The sequence below is a fragment of the Camelus bactrianus genome, chromosome 22 (genome assembly GCF_048773025.1).
Source record: "Camelus bactrianus isolate YW-2024 breed Bactrian camel chromosome 22, ASM4877302v1, whole genome shotgun sequence".
NCBI lineage: Eukaryota > Metazoa > Chordata > Mammalia > Artiodactyla > Camelidae > Camelus > Camelus bactrianus.
The window spans coordinates 30,713,842-30,736,991 of NC_133560.1; the positions used below are offsets into that span (position 1 = coordinate 30,713,842).

Genomic DNA, 23,150 nt, shown 5'->3' on the forward strand with positions numbered 1-23,150 from the left:
GAGACAGGCTGGGTGGGGCAAGGAGGGGAAAAGACTCTAGAATGGTGGGCAAGCGGCGTGGTGGCGCCTCTCCGCGTCCTGAGGCGGTGACATAAGCGAGGAGCCAAGAAGGGGTCACCCAAGGCCCTGGGCCAGCGGGGCCTTCCGGCGCGCACAGGCCCTGGCACGCGGCTGGCGCTCAATAAGTGTGGTCTTGACTGCTGGCTCGAGCACTGTCAGTCCACCCCGGGGCCAGACGAAGCTTGAGGGGGGGGGGGGTGACTGGCCAGGGGCCCCGCAGTGAGGCCCTGCTCCTCGGACAGGGCCTGGCAAAGGGAGCCGGCCGTCCCCGCATGCCCCAGGGCCTCCTGCGGGACATTTTTACCATTGGAGGAGACTCATTCATTCATGTCCTTATGAAGTGCCTGCCAGCAGCTCTGAGAATAGAATGATGACCTACACTCTTGGCATGGCTTCCCAGTGAGTCCTCTGTCCTGGGGGTGGGTGTGGACAGGACAGTAAATAAATGGACACGATGGTTTCAGGTGGTGTTACAAGGTGGCTTAGGGCAGAGTGAGGGAAGGCCAGACCCTAAAGGCTAAAAGCTAGATAGTCAGATGGGAGGAAGCAGCCAAAAGTGCGGGAGAATTTAAATGGAAGGGGACGGTGGAATGACAACGGTTTGGGGCTTCTCCCCCAGTCTTCCTCGTTCAGCTGCACTTGCAATGTCACCGCCTCCAGGAAGCCCACGCCAGTTCCCCCGTTGTCCTTTCTCACTGCATCCTGACCTGCTCCAGCCTGAGCCTTACCACAGAGGAGTGTGTGTGTTTCATATCGGCCTTCTCCGTCAGCCATGCCCAGCCAGGGACCGCATCTGTTTTGCTCACTACTGTGCCTGTTCCCAATGGGCACTCAGTCTGTGTGTTCACTATGTGTGGTGAATGAGTGAACACAAGAATCGGTGAATGAACCAACGAACCAACTCTACTGTCCTCCCAGATTCTGGAGAACTCAAGGTTTTATTTCTTCAGACTTTCCAGCCCCATCTCTCCACTTTTTTTTTTTTTTTTTGTACTGGAGGTACGGGAGATTGAACTCACTGAGCTACTTCCCTCCCCCTCTTCTCTCCACTCTTGACGGTCATAAAAATCTACCCTTAGGTGCTCAACTCCCAGGGGAGCAGGGGGCGTGATGGCCTTTCCTCCAGAGGTATCTGAGCCTTGAACCTGAGCTCCAGCCTTGCCCCTGTAAAAGGCAGGGTGGCTTGTGCAGCTGAAAGAATGCACAAAGGCCACAGCTGGGGTTGTGCCATATATACATATATGTTGCATATATACAACTACTCCATTCTAATTTTATTGATGTTTATATAATAGTGAAATCCCCTGAAACAACCTAGGGTATATAGATGGGGTCCAACTTGGGGGAAAATAGTAGAAACACACTTGATTAACAGTTTTCACAACCTTTTAGACATTTTTTTTTTTTTTTGCCAACCGCCCCCCATTGTTGAGATACGGTGTAGGGGGACCAAGCAGCCCAGTTTACTGGGGTCTCTGGGGACCCGGGACTGTCTTCGCAAAAGCCACGAAAGGCCCATCAAACTAGGAAGGTTTGGTCACCTTAGTGTGGGACATATAATGTCCTACCTGTCACCAAGGAGCTCCACCCCACTCCTGGGGGCCAAGGCCTGGGCAAGGTAGAAGGTGGAATAGCATTGCCCCAAAATTAATATCCATCAGGAAGCTCAGAATGTGACCTTGTTTCGAAATAGGACCTTTCCTGATATAATTAGTTAAGAAGCGGTCATGCTGGATTAGAGTGGCCCTGAATCCAATGACTTGTGTCCTTAAAAGAAAAGGGGCACAGAAAGAGAGAAACCAGCCACGCAAAGACAGAGGCAGAGATTGGAGGGATGTGACCACAAGCCAAGGACACCTGGAGCCCCCAAAAGCTGGGAGAGGCAGGAAGGACCCCCCAAAGCATAAATAGTTGCTTTGAGCACCCAGTTTATGATGCTTTGTGACAGCCACCTCAGGAAACTCATACAGATGTGGACCCAGATTTGGCCGCTTTTGTAGGTTGAACTGTGGTCCCCTAAAAGGTATACTGAAGTCTTAACTCCTGGTACCTGTGACTGTGATCTTATTTGGAAATAGGGTCTTTGCAGTTATGGTCAAGTTAAAATGAAGTCATAGTGGAGTGGGTGGCCCTAATGCAATAGCTGGTGTCCACGTCAGAGAGGGACACGTCAGGGAGGAGGCTACAGCTCAGTCAGCGGTGAAGCGTGCTTTGCATGCAGGGGTCCTGGGCTCAATCCCCAGCACCTCTGTTAAAGTAAATAAATAAACCTAATTACCTCCCCTTCCCCCAAAAACAAACCAAAAAAAAAATCCAAAAAGAAAAGGGACATGTGGACACACAAAGAGCGAGGCCACGTGATGACACAGGCAGACTGGAGTGATGCGTCCACAGGCCAAGGTATGACAAGGATTTCCGGGGGAGAGACACGGTCCTCCCTGGCGGCCTTGGAAGGAACCAGCTCAGCCGACACCCTGACTTCAGACTTCCAGCCTCCAGAAATGTGAGGCAGAAAATTTCTGCGGTTTTAAGCCACCCTTTTTGTGTTAATTTGTTACAGCAGGCCAAGGAGACTGGGATTTGGAACCAGGAGCCAGCTCACTCCAGGGGCGAGGCCGGGGTCCTGCCCCCACCCCGCCATGCACGCAGCGTGCTCTAGAAGATGACATACCCCTTTGCATCTCTCGGTCCTCACGGCCACCTTCACTCCTGGCCGGGGTCTGATTCAGGGTCCCTGGCCACCCACCCGCCAGTTCAACCAGCATCTGCTAAGTTTCTGTAAATAAATTTACTCGGAAAAAGAAATTCCAATGAATTCCTGGCTGCCTCGAGACAGCCGGAGCTGGTTTCTCACGTTTGCGGGGAAGCTCTGAACTTCTGGGTGAACAGAAGCTGCTAGGTGGGAAAAGCAGGGGAGGGGGAGACATTCTGGGTTGTGGGCGAAGGAATTGGCTGATGATGGCTGGAGCCCTAAGAGTAAAGACAAAGACTGACCAGGCGACAAGATGACCCACCTGCGTGCCTGTTCCAGGTGGCCGTGACCAAGCACCCAGCCTGGGTGCCTTTGACAACAGGTTTAATCACTCCCAGTTCTGGAGGCCAGAAGTCTGCAGTCCAGGTGTCCATAGACACTGCTCCCTCTGCAGGTGGGGGCGGGGCTCGGTGGAGGCTTCTCTGAGCTTCTGTAGCTCCTTGGCTGCAGCAGCATCACTCCAATCTCCCCCTGCATGCGTGTCTGTGTCCAAACTTCCCCTTTTACAAGAAAGTTAACCAGTCATAAGCGTTGGGTACCATCTCAATAGTTCCACAAGCATTGACACTACGGTCGCGTTCTGAGGTCCTAGGGGGTTGAGACTTAAAACAGAAATTTTTAGCCAGGGAGGGGGACACAGTGCAACTCATCACAAAGTGCAAACACATTCCCACATGCTCGCACACGCACGCACATGCACACGCACGCTAACCTCAAACGCAAAGATAGACCAGCACCCACCATTCTCCACCTGAGGGCAGAGTTGAGTCCCCTCGGCACCCCCAACTGTGGAGGTAGGGGGCTGAAAATGTTTTTTTTTCCTTAAGTTACAAAAATGTAATGAGTTTTTTTTTTTAAGTGACATTAACGAGTGTGTTAAAATTTTGTGTCTTCAATCCTAATCTAGTACATTTCAGTATTTAGCTGGGAGAGGCAAGAAGGATGCCCCCAGGGCTCTCAGAGGAGCCTTGACCCTGGGACACCTCAACCTCACTGGTCAGACCATGTGAAGCTGTCCAGTCTGTGGCCCCTGTTACGTGGACCTTTCTGCCTGCCCCTGGCCTCTGGGGAGGTTCTGGGTCTTTGTTGATGAACGCAGAGCATCTGAACCCAAATTACACCCCACTACACACACACACGGGTGAGCTTTCTTTGAGAGGGTAGGTTTGAGAAGAAACCCTGCTAATCAAACGTGATCCTGATCGGTCATTTTCTCTGCAGCAAAGTGAAATGACTATCAGTTGCCTTCTGTTTCCACGTTCTTACTCCTGGGAATTACTTCCATCAGGATCGATGCTTCTGGGTGAAACTAGTACTTGATCCTTCTATAAGACTGAAGAAAAGAAAAAAAAACCTACATCAATTTTCTAGTTCAGTTGCAGCTCTTGACTTCCACTGAGAACAATTTTGCCAGGTCAAATCTCACATCTAAAGCAGAGGGTCTCACCTGGGTGGTCCGTCCTGCCCTCGGGGGACACTGGGTGATGTCCGGGGTGGGGGCCAGGGAGGCTGCTCCACACCCCACAGCACCTGGGACAGTCCCCACAGAGATGCTCCAGACCTAGTGTCCACAGCAGGTGAGAAGCTGGCAACTGTTGGCTATGCATTAGCAGCAGGAACTTCCTCGCCCGCCAGCCTCCCATTGCTGGAGGTGACTCGTCCCTGCTCCTGACCCAGGGCAGGGCCTCCCTTACAGATCCTGCTGAGGAAGCTCTCAGCCCAGCCTCCCCTCCACGGGCCCTGCTCCCACCCTCACCTGCAGCCCCCTTGGGCTTTGTGCTGCCCCACCATGAACACGGTTCTCCTCCCATTCCAGGGACCTGGTCCCCCAAGGGCAGTCCCCTTGGTGCAGGGCTTGGCTGGCGGACACACCCGCCCAGGGCTGTCTGCTGCTCCGCTGCTCTCCCTCAGGCTCGTAAGGCTGAAGTTCCCCCGCAGGGGCTGCACCACGGCCCCACCTCCTAGAACTGGTGGGTCCTTTCAGATGTAATAAAGGTACAGATGACGTTGAGGTCATGCTGGAGGCAGAGTGGCCCCCAACCCACAGATAGTGTCTTGTAAGAGACAGAAGGAGACGCAGTGACAAAGAGAGCAGGATCCCCCAGTGGCTGGGAGAGGCAGGAAGCACCCTCCCCAAAGCCCTGCCACGTGTCTGGATCCAGAACCGAGAGATAAATCCTCTGTTTAGAGCTCAGGTCTGTGGTCCTGGCACAGTAGATGGCTCCCTTCCCGACTCCCCCGGGGTCTCTCTCGCCTCCATACTGTTCTGTGTCCCTACATGTCACCTCTGAGCCGATGACACGCAAATCGCCTCCCCAGACCCACGTGCCCACTGCCCCAGCACCCCATCAGGTCTCACTTTCCTTCTCTGCTCCCTGCTCTGCCCACCTGCCCCGGGAGACACAGCTCCTCACCCTCCAGGCGGGTCTGCCCGACCCAAATCACCCCCTACCCATGACACGCGAGCCCTATGGCACAGCGCCCGCTACCTCACCTTCCCCATAACCAGGAGGTGGCTGTAACCAAGCACCACAAACAATACGACAAACACGTCCCCTCCCAGTTCCAGGGCCTCGAAGCCTGAGATGAGTGTCTATCACAGGGCTGGCTCTTGCCCCCCTGCCCCACTCTCTCCCGGCTTCTGGGGTCACTGGCAACCCTGGCCTTGTGGCAGCATCACCCATCTCTGCCCCCATCTTCTCTTGGCCTGCCCTGTGTGTCCGTGTCCAGGTGTCCTCTCTTGTAAGAACAAGAGTCCTGCGGCATTAGGACCACCTGCTCTGATGTGACCTTGCCGTGACCAGTCACTCCTGCAAGGACCCTGCTCCAAATAGGCCCTGCTCTAAGGTGTGGGGTCAGGACTCCATGAACCACTTGGGGGGCCACGAGGAAACCCAGGCCACTTGCTTTGGGCTCGCTCTCTTCCGCTGGTGGCCAAGTGCTCCATGGAATAAAAGACCTGCAGCCTTCCCTCCAAGTCCACGTGGGGGGTCCGCTGCCGCCCAGTAGGCCCCACAGTGAGCCAGGATGGGGGTCCCTGCAAGCCACACCCATCCCTAGTCCGGCCACCTCTACCATTACGTCTCCTTTCCGGCGAGGGGCGCTGGTATCCAGTATCTCACCTTCTGTAAACTTCCTTTTTCAAACAAAAACTGGGGAGCAGGAAGAAAATGAGGTGATTGAAAACAAGAAGAGGGCACCACGGTGGAGGCCACAGCTTGTCCAGCCGGGCAGGGGCTGCGGGCGGGCAGCCCATCGACCAGACCTCCGGGGGTAGACTCACCACAAACAGCCCCTGAGGAGGCCCACCTAGTGCAGGAAGGATGTATTTATTTCCTGGATATTCTCACATAACAAAACCTTCAAGGTACAGCAGGCAGTGGGGAGCACAGGGTGGGGTGTGCGCACTGGGCGAGCCCCACAACCGGCCCCATGGCTGGCTGACGCCGGGTCAACCGCTGTCACCAGTGGCATCCCGGTCATAGGAGACTCAGCCCTGAGGAGCGTGGCACCAGCCTCGGGTGAGGGGCCTGGGCTTCCCATCCCAGGAGGCCCTGCCCCTGGGGGACCCAGACCCAGGCGCTTTCTCAGGGCCATGGCCACCCTCGAACAGTGCGTGGCGTTCAGCAGTAGCAGCCAAGCGAGCAGGCGCGGGCGAGCAGGGCGGGTCAGCGGCCGGGAGGCTCCTGGGAGAGGCCGGTGTGATGGAAGGGGCCCATCCTGCCCAGGAAGCAGGGCCAGCGAGGGCCAGGAGGCTGCTGGGAGGGCTCTCCGGCCCATCCATTCACCGGGCTGCTGGCTGCTGCCTGGGAAGGAGCTGGGAGGACCGGTGGGGAGAGGGAGGAGGGACGGCTCTTTCCTCACTAAGGCACAGGTTTGTCTGTCTGGTTGCTCCTCCTGAGGAACCTCCCAACCCTGCAGCTCCAGAAAGGGCTGTGCCGCGGCCCTGCGCCTGGCCTTGGGGCATGCACTGTCTGTCGCCCTACCTGGACCTGGACCTGGACCTGGACCTGCAGGGACAGGCCGGCCGCTGCCCTCCTCCCCTAGAGGGAGTGGGTCCCAGGTTTCGGATCTAACAAGCTCCTGCCCGAGGTTCCCAGCTCTGAGACCCGGGACCGGCATGGCCGCTGGCAGGAAGGCTGGAGGCAAGATGGCCAATGGACAGATGGACGGACAGACAGATGGGGAGGAGCTCAGATCATGGCACTGAGAGTGCAGTCGGTCTCTAGCCCTCCCCATGGGCTCGTCCACTAGACGACGACAATATTGAGGCTCTGGCTACACATCAGGAGATGAAAACTTGGCAGGGAGAAGGCCCCCTCTCCCAGCTGGGCCCCGGGCAAGGGCAACCGACCGGACAGAGGCTGGGCGGGCAGCATGCAGGGCTAGGGCCCTTCTCAGCATCATCAGCTCTGGAAGAGGGCAGCCAGCCCGCCTCCGACCTGGGAGGCCCGGGTCAACCCTCCACGACCCCCGGGGAGAGGGCCTGCTGCGTAGCAGGCCTCACGGGGACCATGCGTGCTTGGAAGGACTGAGATGGGCGCTCTTCCGCCAGACAGCAGAGGCCGGACAGCCTCTGGGCGGAGCTTGCAAGAAGCCTGCTCCTGGGAGTGCGATGGACACCGCACGGGTCCCCCACTGCCAGCTGGCTTGGGGTTGGGGCCTGGCCGCTGCCTGGGAGGTCGGGGGACAGCCACTCAGGGCCTCAGCAGACCCAGGGTGGCGGGGGTGGACCAGGAGGAGGAGGTGGGCTGGTAGGCAGGCAGCAGGGCCGCCTGGCTCCCCCTAAGGCCACTGGGCACCGCTGGCCGGGTAGCTGGGCACGGTGGGGTACTCGGGCAGGCTGTTCCCAGAGAAGTTGTTGTACCGGGCCTCCCGGGACGGCGGGTTCCTCCAGGTGCCTGCGCTCCACTCTGACTGCGCCTTCTGGAAGCTTCCACCTGTTCCCCGGTAGATGCTGTGCACCTGTGGGGGGGGCGCGGGAGGCAGAGAGCGGATGTCAGCAGGCGACCACACACTCAGGCTACAGCGTTTGCGCTCTGAGAGCTCCACCTGCCCCAGCAGAGCCCACGCACTCGGCCACAGGCGCCTCTTCCAGCAAAGAGGGAGGTTCAGGGCCTGCCTCCCCCTAGCACCCACTCGCCACCCACCCCCCACCCCTCTGGGGCGCATCGGGTCCTGGACCCCGCAGGTCGCTAACAGCGGTCCCTGCAGTGACCCCCTCAGCAGAGAGCCCTGGGGAGACCACCGCCTCCCACCATCCAGAAAGGCCGCGCCTCTTGGAACACTGAGCTGTGCTATTTCTAGAAATTCTGGCAAATTCAGTAACTGAGAAAACGGCGTTTGCTAATCGCTTTTGTCCTTTTCCACTGGAATTTATCCTTCTTCTGTGCAACCGCCTCCTGGCGAACACCCAAAACGGGGGTTGGTGCTGAGGCCTCAGTAGGGGGTCGGCTGTGCTCGGGGGCACTGCTCAATCCTGGAGCACCCCCCGTGCATACGGGTGCTCTCGGCTCCGCTGCGGCCAGCATCTTGCTGGGCCTCCCAGCCGGCCTGCTCTCTGCTGGGTCATCCCTCCCCTCATCGTGGTCCATGCAGCTGAAAGACTTTGGGGACAGGCACTGGGGAACCCAAGCACCTCTCTGTCCTCCTAGATGGCCCAGTGCACCCACTGAACAGCCCAGGCCTCAAAATCCTGCTGTAACAGCTGAGACCCGTGGCAAGGAGGCAGTGGGGGTTCAAAACCCAGCTGTCAAGCATCACTGGCAATGCACAGCCCAGTGCAACGCTGGGCATGTGGGAGGCAGACGGCCGAGTCAGGCACCTCCAGGAAGGCAGAGGAGGATGCGCCACCAGCCTTGTTGTCACCCGTCACCTTCCGTGAGGTCCCAGGGCAATCCTCACGTGGCCAAAGGCTCAGGGCTACAGTGCACACGTTTTCCCCAGAAGTCTCCAAACACCAGGAGCGGTGGCACCTGGGGGAGCTTGTGTCCCAGCCCCACGTGGCCACTGAGCACTCGGATGAGGCAAGCAGGATGGACAGATGGACTTTCTAATTTTAGTTTGTTACACTTAATTTGAATTTAACTGTAAACAGCAACACTCAGCCTGGGATGGCCGAATCAGCAGTGTGGACTTCATTCTGCGACACGTGTATGGTGGGGCTCTGGCAGATGACATCCCCAAACACAGGAGTGCTCCCCACTGACCCACACAGAGCTGCTTCCTCGAGTCCGCCCTCCTCAGAAGGCCACGTGGGTGGGGAGGCAGGGCCCCGGAGTGAACAACCAAGGGTCCTGACCACGGAGGGTCTCCCCTGCTGACAGCGATCACTTCCCTCCCCAGACGCACCATTTCTTGCTACTGGAATGGGGATAAGATGAGCCCCTGCAGCCAGGAAGGTCAAGGCACAGGCTGCGCAGGGACCCAGAGGACTCACCTTCATGATCACGATGGCCATCGTGGCAGCCGACACAGAGAACATGATGGCCGGGAGCAGCATGACCACGGCGGCCCCAACGCTGGTCTGGAAGAACCCGACCGCTGCCAGCCAACCGCTGCAGGGGCAAGAGCTAATGTGGGAGCCAGCACGACCACCAGACACCGGCCCAGCATCCCACCATCCCTCATATGTAAAGAGCTCCGACAAATCAACAAGAAAAATGTAATGAGCAATTCGTAGACGACTACCTTGGGGCCAGAGAGCTTAGAGAATGATACTCAAACCCACAAATGAAGATGTGCAAGTTAGAAAAGGTGCGGTCTTTACACCGTCGTGTGGGCAAGCCTCGTGTGCAAGGGGTCAAAGAAACAAACTACTGTCAGCAGCGGGGCGCTGCCCTGTAACAAGATCTGAACATTTATTCCTTCTCCCCGGCTATTCTACTTGCAAGAATCTAAGCCACGGCCACTGTCTGCAACAAGGAAAAGCCGGGGAGGATGTGAATGTCCACCTGCTGGGAACACCAGGAACCTAAGTCACACTAAGGAGGCATTAAGATGAGAGAGACCTGAACCACGTTACATCATCAGCCCCCATGGAAGAACATTTATCTCATCTCCACATTTACCTCTGGGAGGGGAGGCAAGACGTACAGTGTTTCTGAGAATTTTTTTCTTAGCACGTAATAAAGACGCAGTTCAAGACTCAGGAAACTGGAAAGAATATAATAAACTCTCTCCTGGCGACCCCCTCCCCCACCCAGAGGGAAGCGGTGTGGCTCACCTGCTGTGGACCCTTCCAGAGAGTCTGTAAAACTGTGTGCTGCACGCACACGCCAACGCCGCCCCGCCCCTCTGCGGAACGAGGAGGACGCACACCGCACCGCGCTCTGACGGGTGTGAGCACAGCCGGGCGGCTGCAGGGGTACTAGGCGGGTGGACAGGCAGCTGGGGCTGGGTCAGGGGGCAGGACGCCATTCCCTGGGCTCCAGGGGGGGGGGGGCGGCTCTGCTGCAGGAAGGTCACGAAGAGGACGGAAAGATCTCCCATTGGATCTGGTGCTCTGAACACGAGGCTGGCTGGGCAGTGGTCTGGGGAGGGTGGGGATGGAGAACAGGGAGCCTGCTCCATGGCACCAGGCCCCAGACACGCCTGGGAGGGACTGCAGCCGCTCCTTCCAGGGAACAAGCTCACTTATTACGGCTGGAAACCGGCCTCCGCCAGCGACGGACCGAGGTACATGTGAGCCTGCTGTCCCCTGGGTGGGGTGGGGGGCGCACTGCTGGGAGAGATGAGGGTCAGGGAGGGGACACGGGCACCAGGTGCTCCCACTGGGCCACTTGGCCAGTAGCTCCAGGGGCTAGAACCAGGGACATGGGGACAGAAGGTGCTAAAGGACAGAACAAGGGACACAGTCTACAGAAGCGGCAGGAGGGCCTGGCAGCTCCTCAGAAGGTCAACATCACTACCGTGTCGCCCAGCAGGTCCATGACCAGGTGTGCCCGGAGAAACAAAAAAACACACATGCACACGGAAACAGGAACCTCACAGCAGGACCACGAGCAGCAGCAAAGCAGCACAGCCACCCAAGTGTCCCTCCACGGGCAGTGCGCACACAGGCCGCGTCCCACCACACACGGGAGCGTCGCTCGGCTGTGACCAGGAGAGCAGCCCTGACACCGCTCCCACGTGGACGGACCCTGAGAGCACGGTGCTCAGGGAGAGAAGCAGACACAGAAGGACACAGAGTGTGTGAGCCCATGGACGTGAAACGTCCAGAACAGGTCAGTCCACAGAGAGGGGGCTCCTGGTTGTCAGGGGTTGGGGAACGTCAACTGCTGATGGGGACGGGCCCTCCTTTTGGAGTGATGGTCTGTTCTAGAACTAGATAGAGGTGATGGTGCACAGCACTGCAAATGTACTAAATGCCACTAAATTGTGCACTTAAAGATGGAAAACTGTATGTGAAGTCCATCTCAATTTAAAAAAAGGGCGGGGAGGGTATAGCTCAGTGGTAGAGCAGGGGCTTAGCATGCACGAGAATTCAACCAAGACACTCGGACACTCGGCAGCACACATGGGCGGGAAGAGAGATCACGTGGTGTGTCCTGCCGGGCGCTGACAGTGGAGACAACTCACAGCACCCACGTCCTGCTCCGGGACCTGCGACCTGTCACCTCACGGGGCAGAGAGGACCCTGTAGGTGGGATTGAGTTAAGGCCCCTGGGATGGGGGTGACCCTGGATTCCCTGGGGGAATCCGTGTCTTCACAGGGTCCTCATCAGAGGGAGGCGGGGGCGTCAGAGTCAGAGAGGGAAGATGCTTCGCTGCTGGCGGTGAGGATGGAGGGAGGGGCCGAGAGCCAGGAAAGTGGTGCCTCTAGAACCTGGAAAAGGCAGCAGCTACTTCTCCCTGGAGCCTCCAGAGGGACCAGCCTTGGCCACGCCTGGGTTTTAGCCCTGGGCGTTCTGACCTCCAGGACTGAGATGAGAAGTCTGTTTCATTTCAAGTCACTGAATTAGGAGTAATTTGTCACAGTGGCCACAGAAAGCTCATATGTGACCCCAAAAGCAAACACACAGGTGACAGCTCTTACCCTTGACAGGGCGGGGGGGCCGCAGGCCCTCAAGCTGCTCTCTGACCGCTCCCCTGGGACACACACTGACCACGCCGCACATTCCCTGTGGTCGGGTGACCACGAACCAGGTGGCAGAAGGCGGGCGGAACCTCTGCACTCGGGCCCCAGGTGACTGCAGACCAGATGCCCCGACCTAGCACCTCCCTGGAGGGCTGACAGGTGCAAACGTCGACCCGCCTCCAGTCGCTGGCGTTACGGGTCCTCCTTGCAGCCCTCAGCCCACACTAACGGTACTTGTGTGTGACTTGTGTTCACACACGTGACACACATCACAGGTGATGCTAGTCCTGGGCTCTCGGGGGCCCTGCTTACCACGCGCCCCAACCTGAGAGGCCAATGGCCTGGATGACGGTCAGGACAAACTGGGCTCCAAAGATGAAGAAAAACGCCATGAAGTTGAAGGAGCTGTCAGACCTAAAGGGAAGGAAAGCAGCATTACCACAGCCTGAGGAGAGGGGGGCCTGAAGTGGGGGGCAAGGTGGAGGGGCTCAAGGACAGGGGGCCCGAGGAGTGGGGGGTGAGGTGGAGGGGCCCGAGGAGGGGGGCCCGGCACAGGCTGCGGAGCCGGACCGTGAGGGGCCCACTCGGCTCAGAGGGAACGCCACACCTAACACGTCCCCACTGGGGCGGAATTCCAGACACCTTCCTACGCCGAGGATATGACCACACCGGCAGGGCACGCGATCAGCAGATGTTAACCTGGGAGGTTAATGGTAGATTCGAGACACTCTCCACGCTGGACTCCTGTCCCTGCCCTAGACGAGGGAAGGCTGCAGGGGCCGTGGCCCAGGCCCCTCCCAGTCCATGGAGTGGGGGCAGGGGCTGGGGGGACCCACAGCTGGGGGTAGGCGAGGGGCAGGAGCCTGTGGGGTCCGTCCCTGCATGCAGTCGCCCGAGCCAGCCTGGGACCTCAGCTTCAGCACACGTGAGTGGGTTTCTGGTTCTTGTCTCCAGGAGACCATTGGGGCCCTGACTCAGTCTGAGAGTCTGGGATTCGGGGACCACCCAGGGGGCAAACAGCACACACTGGGCAGGGTGGTGGGGGGAGTGTTCACAGAGAAAGATTCACAGCAGCCAAAAGATGGCAACAACTCAAGTGTCCATCAACGGATGATGGATAAAGAAACGTGGTCCCTCCACACATGGGAACGTCACTCGGCCATGCACAGGAGAGAAGCCCTGACACTCACTACCACGTGGACGGACCCTGAGAGCACGAGCTCAGGGAGAGAAGCAGACACGGGAGGACGCAAAGTGTGTGAGTCCATGGATGCGAGACGTCCAGAACAGGCCAGTCCGCAGACACAGGGAGGGGGCTCCTGGCAGTCAGGGCTGGGGAGAGGGTTGCGGGGGGGGTGACTGCTGGTGGGGACAGGGCTTCTTTTGGAGTGATGGAATGTTCTGGATTAGAGATGATGGTTGTCCAACCTCGTGAAGACAGTAGAAACATTGAATTGTTGAGGTGAGTTGAGTGATAGGTGAAGTACACAGTGTAACTCATTAAAAGCAAACACAGGCAACAGCTGGATGTGGCCTGTGGGCCACCGTCTACAGAGCCTGATGCAAAATGCTGTCCAAGATGGACCAGAGGAAGGGACTATGCTGACACTTGGGCCCGGGAGACAGGTGCAGACTGGGGCATGGGGGCGTGGTCCTCCACGGGGTTTGGGTGGAGCTAAGCATGCCCAAGGGGAGATGTCCTGTTCCCTCCCCTATACCGGACACCCCGAGAGCCCCTCTAGGGTGCAGGCCACGGCGCCCCGACTTACCGGAAGGCCTTGTAGGCAGGCCGGAACCAGCACACGTAGCCACAGGGGGAGAAGAGCAGCAGCCAGATCAGGGCCAGGCCGAAGTTGGCGCCGGAGCCGCCGGCGATCCACCAGGCGAGGCAGGCGACAAGGTTGACACCCAGGGTGGCACAGTAGACTGGGGGGGCAGGGAGGGGCGCTGAGCCGGGCTGGGGCGTCCAGCCATCCCGCCCACTCCATCCACACCAGGCCCCAGCCAGAAGGGAGCTTACTACAAAAGCCTCAGGCTCTTACCACCTGGGCCAGGGCAACTCCCAAGCTGGGGTCTCCGAGTGGTGCCAGGGACCCCCCTCCTCACACTCACACAGCCACAGCCGGTAGATCCTCTTCACCAGGACCTGGTGCTCGATGGGGATCTCGTCAGAGAAGTTCTGGTAGAAGCAGGGCTTCAGGGGGATGAACTTGGGCAGCGGGGGGAAGTTGTTCTCCTTGCCTGCAGGACACACGGCCTTGAGCTAAGCCCCGGCTGCAGCCAGCTTGTGGCGGCCCCAGGACATGAGGACGTGTCACCTCACAGCGCAGAGGGAACTCTGCAGGCAGGATTAAGTTAAGGCCCCTGGGATGGGGGTGACCCTGGATTCCCAGGAGACCCATGTCCTCACAGGGTCCTCATCAGAGAGAGGCTGGAGGTCAGAGTCAGAGAGAGACGGGGGATGCTGCGCTGCTGGCGGTGAGGATGGAGGGCGGGCCGCGAGCCAGGGATGCGGCGCCTCTAGAAGCCGGAAGAGGCAGGAGCCGCTTCTCCCTGGAGCCTCCGGAGGGACCAGCCCTGCCCAAGCCTGGACTGAGCTCCATGAGGCCTGAGTAGGACCCCTGACCTCCAGGACGGTCAGAGAACAAATTCTGCTTCCATCACTGTGTTTGTGGCGATTTCTTAGAACAGTTCCAGGGGCACACAGACTCGACGGCAGAGCCCAAACGCTGTTCACACCTGGGGCTCCCAGGAAGGGTCTAGCCCTTGGAACGTGAGCTTCTGGCAGGGGCGGCTTAGCACAACAGAAATGCATCCCATCCCCATCCTGAAAGCCAGGCGACCCAGATGCAGATGAGCAGGGCCGCACTCCCTCTGGAGGCTCCGGGCGAGGGCCCCTCCTGCCTCCCCCGGCTCCTGGGGCCCCAGGCATCCTGCGCACGTGGCAGCATCACTCAGGTCTCTGCCTCCGCCTTCCACAGCTTCATCGTGTCTGTGTCCAAATCTCCCCCTTCTTAGGACGTCTGTCACTCTACAGCAGGGACCCCTACTCCAGTGCAACTCGTCTTACAATTACACTGCTGACAAAGTCCGCTTCCTGGGTCCTGGGGTCAGGACTTGTGTGTGGCTGTTTGAAGGCAGCCGCAGCGGGCACCCAGGTGGACCTTGTAGGGGCAGGGATACGCGGGCATAGCCTGGAGCTGCTCACCTCTGCCCACATCAGAGCGACCAGGCGGCGCCCCGTCACCTCTGCTGCCAGACGCCCAAGCTGGCCGCTCACCATGAGGGCTGTCTCCCCATCGTCTGGCTCAGTGCCAGGAGCAACCCCATCAACTCCCCGCGGGAGGACAGAGGCTACGCCCTCAGGGGTCGACGTGAGTCCAGCCACCTGGGGCACTTCCCAGAGGGACAGAGAAGCTGGAATCTCCACCATGGGGCCGGCGGGCAAGACTCACCAGACATTTCCGCTGTGACGACAGGGCGGGGCAGAAGCCTGCAGCCACCTGGGGAGGAGACAGCCATAGTCAGGGAGTCCTCATCACTGCTAGGGGACCCCGACGCCAGGTGCAGGCCCAGGCGGCCGCCGCAAGGACAGCCCTAACCTCCAGACTGTCCACAGAGGTGTCTGGGCTCTTGGCCCAAAGGCCAGCCCCAAGTGTGTGACCCGCCACCTCTTCACCTCAGAGGCCCCAGGCAGCTTCTGTACTGACTTGAGAGGAGGCATCGGGCCAGAGCCCGGATGTTCCTGGGATCCCAGACACTCACCCCCGCTGCCCTCCCGCCTCCTTACCCTCTCAAACTTCCCCATTACCTACAGACGGCTCTGCGTGCCTCCTACAGCCCCAGGGGATCTGATTCACCAAGAACTAAGTTCATGCTCCTTGCTGTGTGACCTCAGGGAAGTCACACAACTTCTCTGGTCTGCAGTTTTTGCCCCTGGAGCTTTGCAGGGCCAAGGACCCCACTGCAACCCAAGTGAAACACTTGCAGATGGGCTTGGCTCCCAGCAGTCCTGCCCAGAGGGAGCCCAGGAGCCTGTTTCACAGAGCAGCCCCTCACAGGAGGCACCATCAAGGCACATCACTGTGGGGGATTCACCGGTTCCACAAGGGCCCTGTGGGTGGGCGGTACCCTGTTCGGGAAATCTGCCTGGCCCTCATGGCACAGCTGGGCCTCAACTGTCCCCAGCACCTGGCCCTGGAGCAAGTGGGGGAGCTGTGCCCGGAGGCAGTTCAGGTGAAAAGGTTCCAGTGACCAAGAGTTCCCTCGGTCCACTCTCCAGCCCCACTGGGACCTGCAGCCCCGCCCGGCCCTGTCCTGTCTGCAGGCCCAGCAGGCTCACTGCCCTGACCGACCGTCCATCCAGCGCGCCCACCACACTGGCTCTGGCTGAGACCCTCCACCTGCCCTGCCCCCATGAGCTGGGAAGGGCTAGGGGCTCGAGGGTGGGCTCAGGGCAGAGATGTCTCAGGACCCTAAGCCACCCACCATGTGCTCAGTCAACATGAGTTTGCTGGATGGACAAGAGGGCCACTGTGGAGCAGACCCCCACCCACCCTTCTAGGGGTCCACTGGCCTCCTTGGACAGTCAGGAAATTGATGTCCAGGTTGGCGGGGCTCTTCCCTGGAGTCCAGCCTCACGCTTCCAGACTTGGGGGGCCCTGCTCTGCCCACACTCGGCTCAGGCGCTCGTCTCCCCAGTACAAACCCAGGCACCAGGAAAGCGGTCTCCCCCGGATCCAGGGACCAGTGGCCACCACAGCCTCTACCTCTGTCAACAGACACCAACCTGGTTTTAAGTTGTTTATTGTCACACAACAGAACTGTCTTCTGACACCTGAGAAAAGGGGACACAGTCCCCGAGGACCCAGGGCTTCGCCGGCTGAAACCCCGCTGCACTTGGGCCAGTGGTGGGGGAGCCCATCCAGGCAGGGGACGCCCCCATGCGCTGGCAGAACAGTGTGGTGGGGGCTCCGGGGCCAGGAGACACGCGTGTCTCTAAAATCGAGAAGGGACGGCAGTCCCCTCGTGACCATGTGGGATGCCTGGGCCAGCGGGGAGCAGAGGAACTTCAGGGCCGGGCGCCTACGGGTCGGGGTCCAGCTGGCGGCACTGGGCCTCCAGCACCCCGCGGAAGGCCTGGAAGCGGTGGTTGAGGTCTGGCCGGGCATGCATGCGGAAGCGGGTGCCCAGCGCGCCGTCGGGCGAGGGAGCCCCATAGAAGACACGTCGCACGCGGGAGTGCACCAGGGCCATGGCGCACATGGCGCAGGGCTCACGGGTGATGTACAGGTCGTAGCCGGTGCACACGTAGGGGAGGCCATCCGCGTCCTCGTCCAGCTTGCGCACGGAGCCCACACGGACACTCTGGGGGGCGGTGGCCGGGGCGAAGGAGCAGGCGGGGTGGGGCACGAGGTCATAGGTGCCGCGGCCCTGGCCCTGGGCCACCAGGTCGATGCACACCATGGTGGCGTGCAGCAGGGGGCGGGCCGCGCCGCGGCAGTCATGGCCCGTGGCCAGCACGCGGCCCGAGGCCGGGTCCACCACCACTGCCCCTACAGCCCTCAGGCCCCTAGAGGCAGCCTGCTGAGCCGCCCACACAGCCCGCTCCATGTGGCCATGCATCGTGGCCCGTTCCTGTGCTGAGAAGAGCTGCCCAGCCAGGGCTCGGGTCACCTCCCTGTCCTCGTGGAAGTTCGTGGGCCAGTGGGCGCGTGCCTCCTCGAACTGGCCCCTGGTCAGGGGCGGCCGGGCAGGCACAGGCACCAGGAAGGGCTGTCCCAGGCCACGGGGGTCCACGGCCGGCTCCGGGAGGAGCTCAGCCAGCGATCGTGCGCCCGCGGCTGGCCCCGCCAGGCACAGCAGCATCTCCAGTGCATGTGGGCAGCTGGGGTCCTGGCTGGGCCGCACCCTTTTGAGGTGAGGCTGTGCAGGTAGTGGGTGGACGGCTGACACCTCCTTGAGGAGGCGCGAGGTCTGGCGTTTGTCCAGGATGGGCGCGGCATACGCCAGCACCAGCTCCACATCCCCAGATTGCTGCTCGGACAGGACCGGGAGGGCTTGCCATGGCGCGGGCTCTCGCTTGGGGCTCCCTGCCTTCTCGTCCACACGCGGCTCTGCGATGCCCAGGGCGGGGTCCATCCTGGCGTGGCTCCGACTGTGGGAGACAGAGACCGGAGCAGAGCATCATCCGTCAGCGTGGAGGCCTGGCTAGGCCGGAGAGCGGGTCCCGGGAGCCTGCAGGGTCTGGAGGCTCAGCGGAGAGCTCGGCCCCCGTGAACTGCGGCAGTGGTCACGCTCTCACTCAGGTCCTGCTGACTCCTGGTTTGCACGCAGTTTGAACCACCCCAGTTCCGGTGTTTCTCCCTTTTTTCCTTTGAGACGTGCTGTGAGTGGAGACGCACACTAGATTCCAGAGACTTATGACAAAAGGACGTGAACGGTCTTGGTGGGTTTTGTTTGTACAGTTAGCCCTCCGCACCCACGAAAAATCCAGATACCGACGACCAGCTGTACTTGGCCATCTGACACCCACGGATTCTGTTATTCTCAGGGGTCCTGGAACCAATCCCCTGCAGATACCGATGGACGACTGTGAGGACTACATGCGGAGGCGGGGATACTTCACATGTTTCAGGGTAAATAAATGTATCGTTAGGGTTAACGTCACCTGTTTCTTTGTACTTTTCAAAAAAGCGGTTTCTAAAAACTCGACGTCATATACGTGCCTCGCGTGACATTGCTACTGGGCAGGACTGCCTAGGGCGCTGTTAGAAACGAACCTCCTCGCGGGACCCCAGAGAAGCACCGCCCGCCCAGGCCGCACCGCCCCGGCAGCGTCTCAGGGGGACCAGCCGCTCCCAGCACTTCCCCACGGACAGGGAAGTGCTGAAGCGACTTCACCGCTGGGGCTTTTACTGCTGTGACGCACCCCGGCTCAATCCGCAACCCGCCACCCTCAGAGGGCGTGTGCGGTCCCCGCCCACCATAACGTGTCCTGAGCCCACAATACAAGCGTGGCAGACACTCAGAACCGGGGGCCGCTGGCAGCTCTCAGAAGCAGCAGGCGTGGAGCGGCCCTGGCACACCCAGCACGGCCGTGCCAGGCAGGGCCTCAGATTCCAAATCCGCGCGCCCGGCACACACCACGCCCGGGACGCCCTGGCCCCACTGCCTGTCCCAGGCCACAAAAGCTCCCAGTGTCTCCGGGGCAAGACAGACACAGTCCTGTTTGTCCCTCCGAGGGCACAACCTCTCTCTGCTTAAAAAAAACACGCGGCAAATAAAGGAGGCTGCCACGGGGACACTGCTGGCCGGACTGCTGACTCCTAGAGAGGAAAAATAAAAACCACAGGGGTCACCATCTGACCCTGCAATGCCACTCCACTCCTAGGTGTGGACCCTGAAGAACTTAAAACACACGTCCATGCAGAAACCTGCACACAAATGTTCAGAGCCACACACTTCACAGCAGTCAAAATGCAGCAACAACCCCTGCCAAAAGATAGACGGATAAACAAAATGTCTCCCCACACACAGGAGCATGGCTCAGCCGTGACCAGGAGAGCAGCCCTGACACCCTGGACGGACCCTGAGAGCACGACACCCAGGGAGAGAAGCAGACACTGAAGGACACACAGTGTGTGAGTCCATGGATGTGAGGCGTCCAGAACAGGCCAGTCCCCAGACACAGGGAGGGGGCTCCTGGTTGGCACGGGCTGGGGAGAGGGAGGGAGATGATGCTAATGGGGACGGGGCTGCTTTCTGAGATGACAGGATGTTCTGGAACGAGACAGGTGATGGTTGCACGACATTGTAAATATACTGAAAAAGGCTAAAATGTACGCTCTAAGTGGACGAACCACAAGGCGTGTGACACGTATCTCAGAAAAGCTGCTGCTGCTGAAGGGAGGAGGAGGGACACCTGGTGGTCGGTAGGGCAGCAGACCCCCAACCAGGCCCAGTACCTCATGATGGTGCCGGAACCCCGGCACGTCCTCGAGCTTCCACGAATGGGTTCCCCGACCCCTCTCCACGACCCAGGAAGGAGACTGCAGGACTGTCCCCTTTCCTTAAGCCAAGGGGTTTTGCCCAGGGCCACATGGCTGGGTCAGGGAGGGGGCAGAGCTGGGACCGAACCCCGCAGCCAGGTGGCCAACAGCTCACTGACTCTGCCTCTGGCCCCGCAGGACAGGGGTCCTGAGCCCACAGACCGGAAACAAGTGTGGCAGAGGGCAGCCCCCCTAGACAAGGAGCAGCGGCCCCTCCCTGGACAGCGCCAACGCCTCAAGACATGCTTGAACACCCCAGGGGCCTAAGAGCAGCCAGGCCGGCCTCTTCCTCTTTTTGTCCTCAGAGCCTCGTATCCACTGCCAGCTCTGGGCACCCAACTGCCCGACATCCTCACTGTGCTCTTTGCGGGCCCTGTGCACCTCCCTCTGCCCACCGCTATGGCCTAGAAGTGCCTGTGCTCCGGTGCGGGGGCCACCTCCCCAGGGCTGTTTACACTGGTGATTGTAGCCTCTGCAACAGGCAACGACAGGGCCAGAAAGGGCTCCATGGGCCGTATGCCATGCGTGGGTCCCCTGGAGGGTCTGGGGGACCAAGAAGACCCTCAAGAGCCAGTCCTCTCACTGGGTACTCTGGGACTCCTGCAGCAGCGGGGGCTGTGGGTCTGGGGTCCCAGGAGAAGTTAGCTCAGCAGGGAGTAAGGAAAGGGTGCTTATTCAGGTAGCTGAGTCAGGCTCTGCAGGTGACAACCAGGAGAGGCCTTACCACAGCCCTGGGTGTGTCCCACCCCTGTCCTAACCCCGACCCCAGCTTCCCCCTCTGGGACATGGGATCCATCACTGTCCAGCACTGCTCTCTGGGGCAGAAAGTGAGAATACCCATGTGGGGCCTGGCACTGTCCCTGGGCACAGCCCCTCAGGGGCCCTGTGCCCTGACTGTGGCAGGAGGGCTCCTCAGAGGCGGTGACCCACCGCCGGGCCTAAGGCAGGTCGAGCAGGGTAGGGAGCCCAAAGCAGAAGGAACAGCCGGTGCCGGAGTCTTGGAGGCGCCCACATCCAGGTTTCGAATACGGTTTCCAGGACTCGGCCCCACTGAAGGGCGAGCTCCCCCTTAGAGTGGGGGTCGCCAGACAACATACAGGACGCCCCGCTAAATTCCAATTCCAGGTGAGCAGACAATTGTTGGCATAAATGTGGCCCACGCCATCTCTGGGATATACTTATGCCCGCTCCGAAAATACGTATGTATGCACACATATTGTTCACACGAAATTCGTACTTGGCGGGGCAACCTGCGAGTTTATTTGCGGACCCTGGCCGCCCTACGGGTGCGTGACATGACAGGGCCTCGGGCACGGGGCTGCGGGAGAGACGCGAGGCCAGGCCCTGAGAACTCACTTTGCTTAAGGCTCAGGAAGGACTATCGACGTTGAGGACGTCCAGAAAGACTAGGGCCTTCCACCCAAAGCGGGCGGGAAGCCGTTACACGGACAGTCCGGGCGACAGCGCGGAAGCAGAGGGCTGGCCGCGATGACCCCACGGCGGGGCGCACCGGAAGCGGCAGGGACACAGGGTCTCCATCCCCGGCCGCAGGGGCGCGCGCACGCGCACACGGCGCCTCTCCCCGCGCCCGCCCGCGGCGCGCACGATCCCTGCCTGGCTGCCCCCTTGCTCCGCGCTGCAGGCGCCCCCCAAAGCCGTGCCCCCCGCCCCCGCCCGCGCTCGCCCTCCGCGGGAGACTGGGACGCAAGACCGCAAGACCGCGGGGTCGTGCGCTTACCTGAGAAGAAGGCGGGAGCGCTGCGCTTCTCCAAGTCTTAGCAACCGGCCAGCTTGCCCCGCCTCCGCCACCGCCTGGCGCCGCGGGGCACGCCGGGAGCGTAGTTCCAGGGGCGGGGTCGGCGCGAGGCGGAGGTGGGGACCGGGACTACAATCCCCAGAAGGCCGCGCGCGCTGCCTCGCTCCGACCCTTTCCTGAGAGCGGTTCCCGTGACCGGCAGGAGTGCGGGGCGAATGCTGAGTTGAATGTTCGAGACCCATGGGGCGGCGGGGAGAAGTCCGGCCCTGGGGCCTTTGGGAAATCAGCAGTGAAGGTACTGAGGCAGGAGGCACACGACCCGGAGTGTAGTTTGCTGCTGCCACGTGGCTCATCCGGAGGGGGTGTCTCCAGAGAACTAGATGCAATCTGGTTCCAGTGATGGTCTGGGGTCCCAGCCAACTCCAGCCTCATTTTTCTATCTGTACAGTAGGCGAAGGAGATCTTGTGAGTCTCCCAGAAGTGAAATGAAATCAATATTTTATGGCAAGATAAAAATTTAAACATAATTCTCTGCCCTTTGACCTCTCCTCCCTGCTCTGTGCTACTGTGTATCTGCATATACATCAGCTCAATCTCCCCCATGGCAGGAATGCCTGCTCAACCATAAACAGCAATTGTCTCCGAGCATCAACAAGACAGCTCCTTAAGAGATAACATTTCTCCTAGAGCTTGTAAGGGGGTTACGTGACTAGGATGACCCTTAGGTCTGGATTATGTAAACTGTCAACAATATATCATTTGATGTTCAGCCCTCTGTCTCAAAAAACCATTTAAACTGTGCCTTTATTTTTTTTTTTAATGGAGGGACGGGGGATTGAACCCAGGGCCTCCTGCATGCTAAGCATGTGCTCTACCACTGAGAGTTACCCACACCCCAAAAGTTTATTGAGGGCCAAGCAAGGAGGACAGGGTGTTTCATGCCCAAGAAAACCCCAACTCCATTTTTTTAAAATAGTTGTTAGTACTGTGTAGGTTCTATACTTTGTGTTGAGCGTGACTTATTTTATATATATATATATATATATATATTTTTTTTTTTTTTTTTAATAGAGGAACTAGGGATTGAACTCAGGACCTCCTGCATGCCAAACATGCGCTCAACCACTGAGCCATACCCCCATCCCCTGTGCCTTGATTTCCAATGGATGGAACAGTCCTCAGAGCAGAGATGCTCTTCCCAGGTTATAATCCTCAAATTTGGCTTGAATAAAATTTCCCATTTCTTTCTTAGACTGACTTGAGTGATTCATTTTCCATCAACACAGACAAAATATGCTAATTTTATGAGCAAGTCCAGTTATTCATTCTAGTTACACAGGTTTAACCCAGAGGGTCTCAACCAGGGGCAGTTTGTCCCCCCACCCCCAGGGGACAGTGGGCAATGTCTGGGGGTATTCGTGATTGTTAGGGTGCTCCTGGCATCCAGACCCA

The 23,150-nt window shown here is 59.4% G+C and overlaps 2 protein-coding genes across 2 annotated transcripts; both read right to left on the reverse strand.

Annotated features, from left to right (window-relative positions):
* Window positions 1–6,122: 6,122 nt before the first annotated feature.
* SCAMP4 (secretory carrier membrane protein 4) lies at window positions 6,123–21,770 on the reverse strand. The gene is made up of 7 exons (XM_074351235.1): window positions 21,681–21,770; window positions 15,347–15,394; window positions 14,004–14,132; window positions 13,661–13,817; window positions 12,204–12,305; window positions 9,252–9,369; window positions 6,123–7,777 (listed from the first exon to the last, which is right to left on the reverse strand). Exons 2-7 carry the CDS (start codon window positions 15,351–15,353, stop codon window positions 7,598–7,600), a joined length of 693 nt encoding a protein of 230 aa, XP_074207336.1. The 5' UTR covers window positions 15,354–15,394; window positions 21,681–21,770; the 3' UTR covers window positions 6,123–7,597.
* ADAT3 (adenosine deaminase tRNA specific 3) lies at window positions 15,402–22,936 on the reverse strand. Its single transcript, XM_074351234.1, has 2 exons — window positions 21,681–22,936; window positions 15,402–18,048 (listed from the first exon to the last, which is right to left on the reverse strand). Exons 1-2 carry the CDS (start codon window positions 22,049–22,051, stop codon window positions 16,977–16,979), a joined length of 1,443 nt encoding a protein of 480 aa, XP_074207335.1. The 5' UTR covers window positions 22,052–22,936; the 3' UTR covers window positions 15,402–16,976.
* Between the last annotated feature and the right edge of the window lie 214 nt (window positions 22,937–23,150).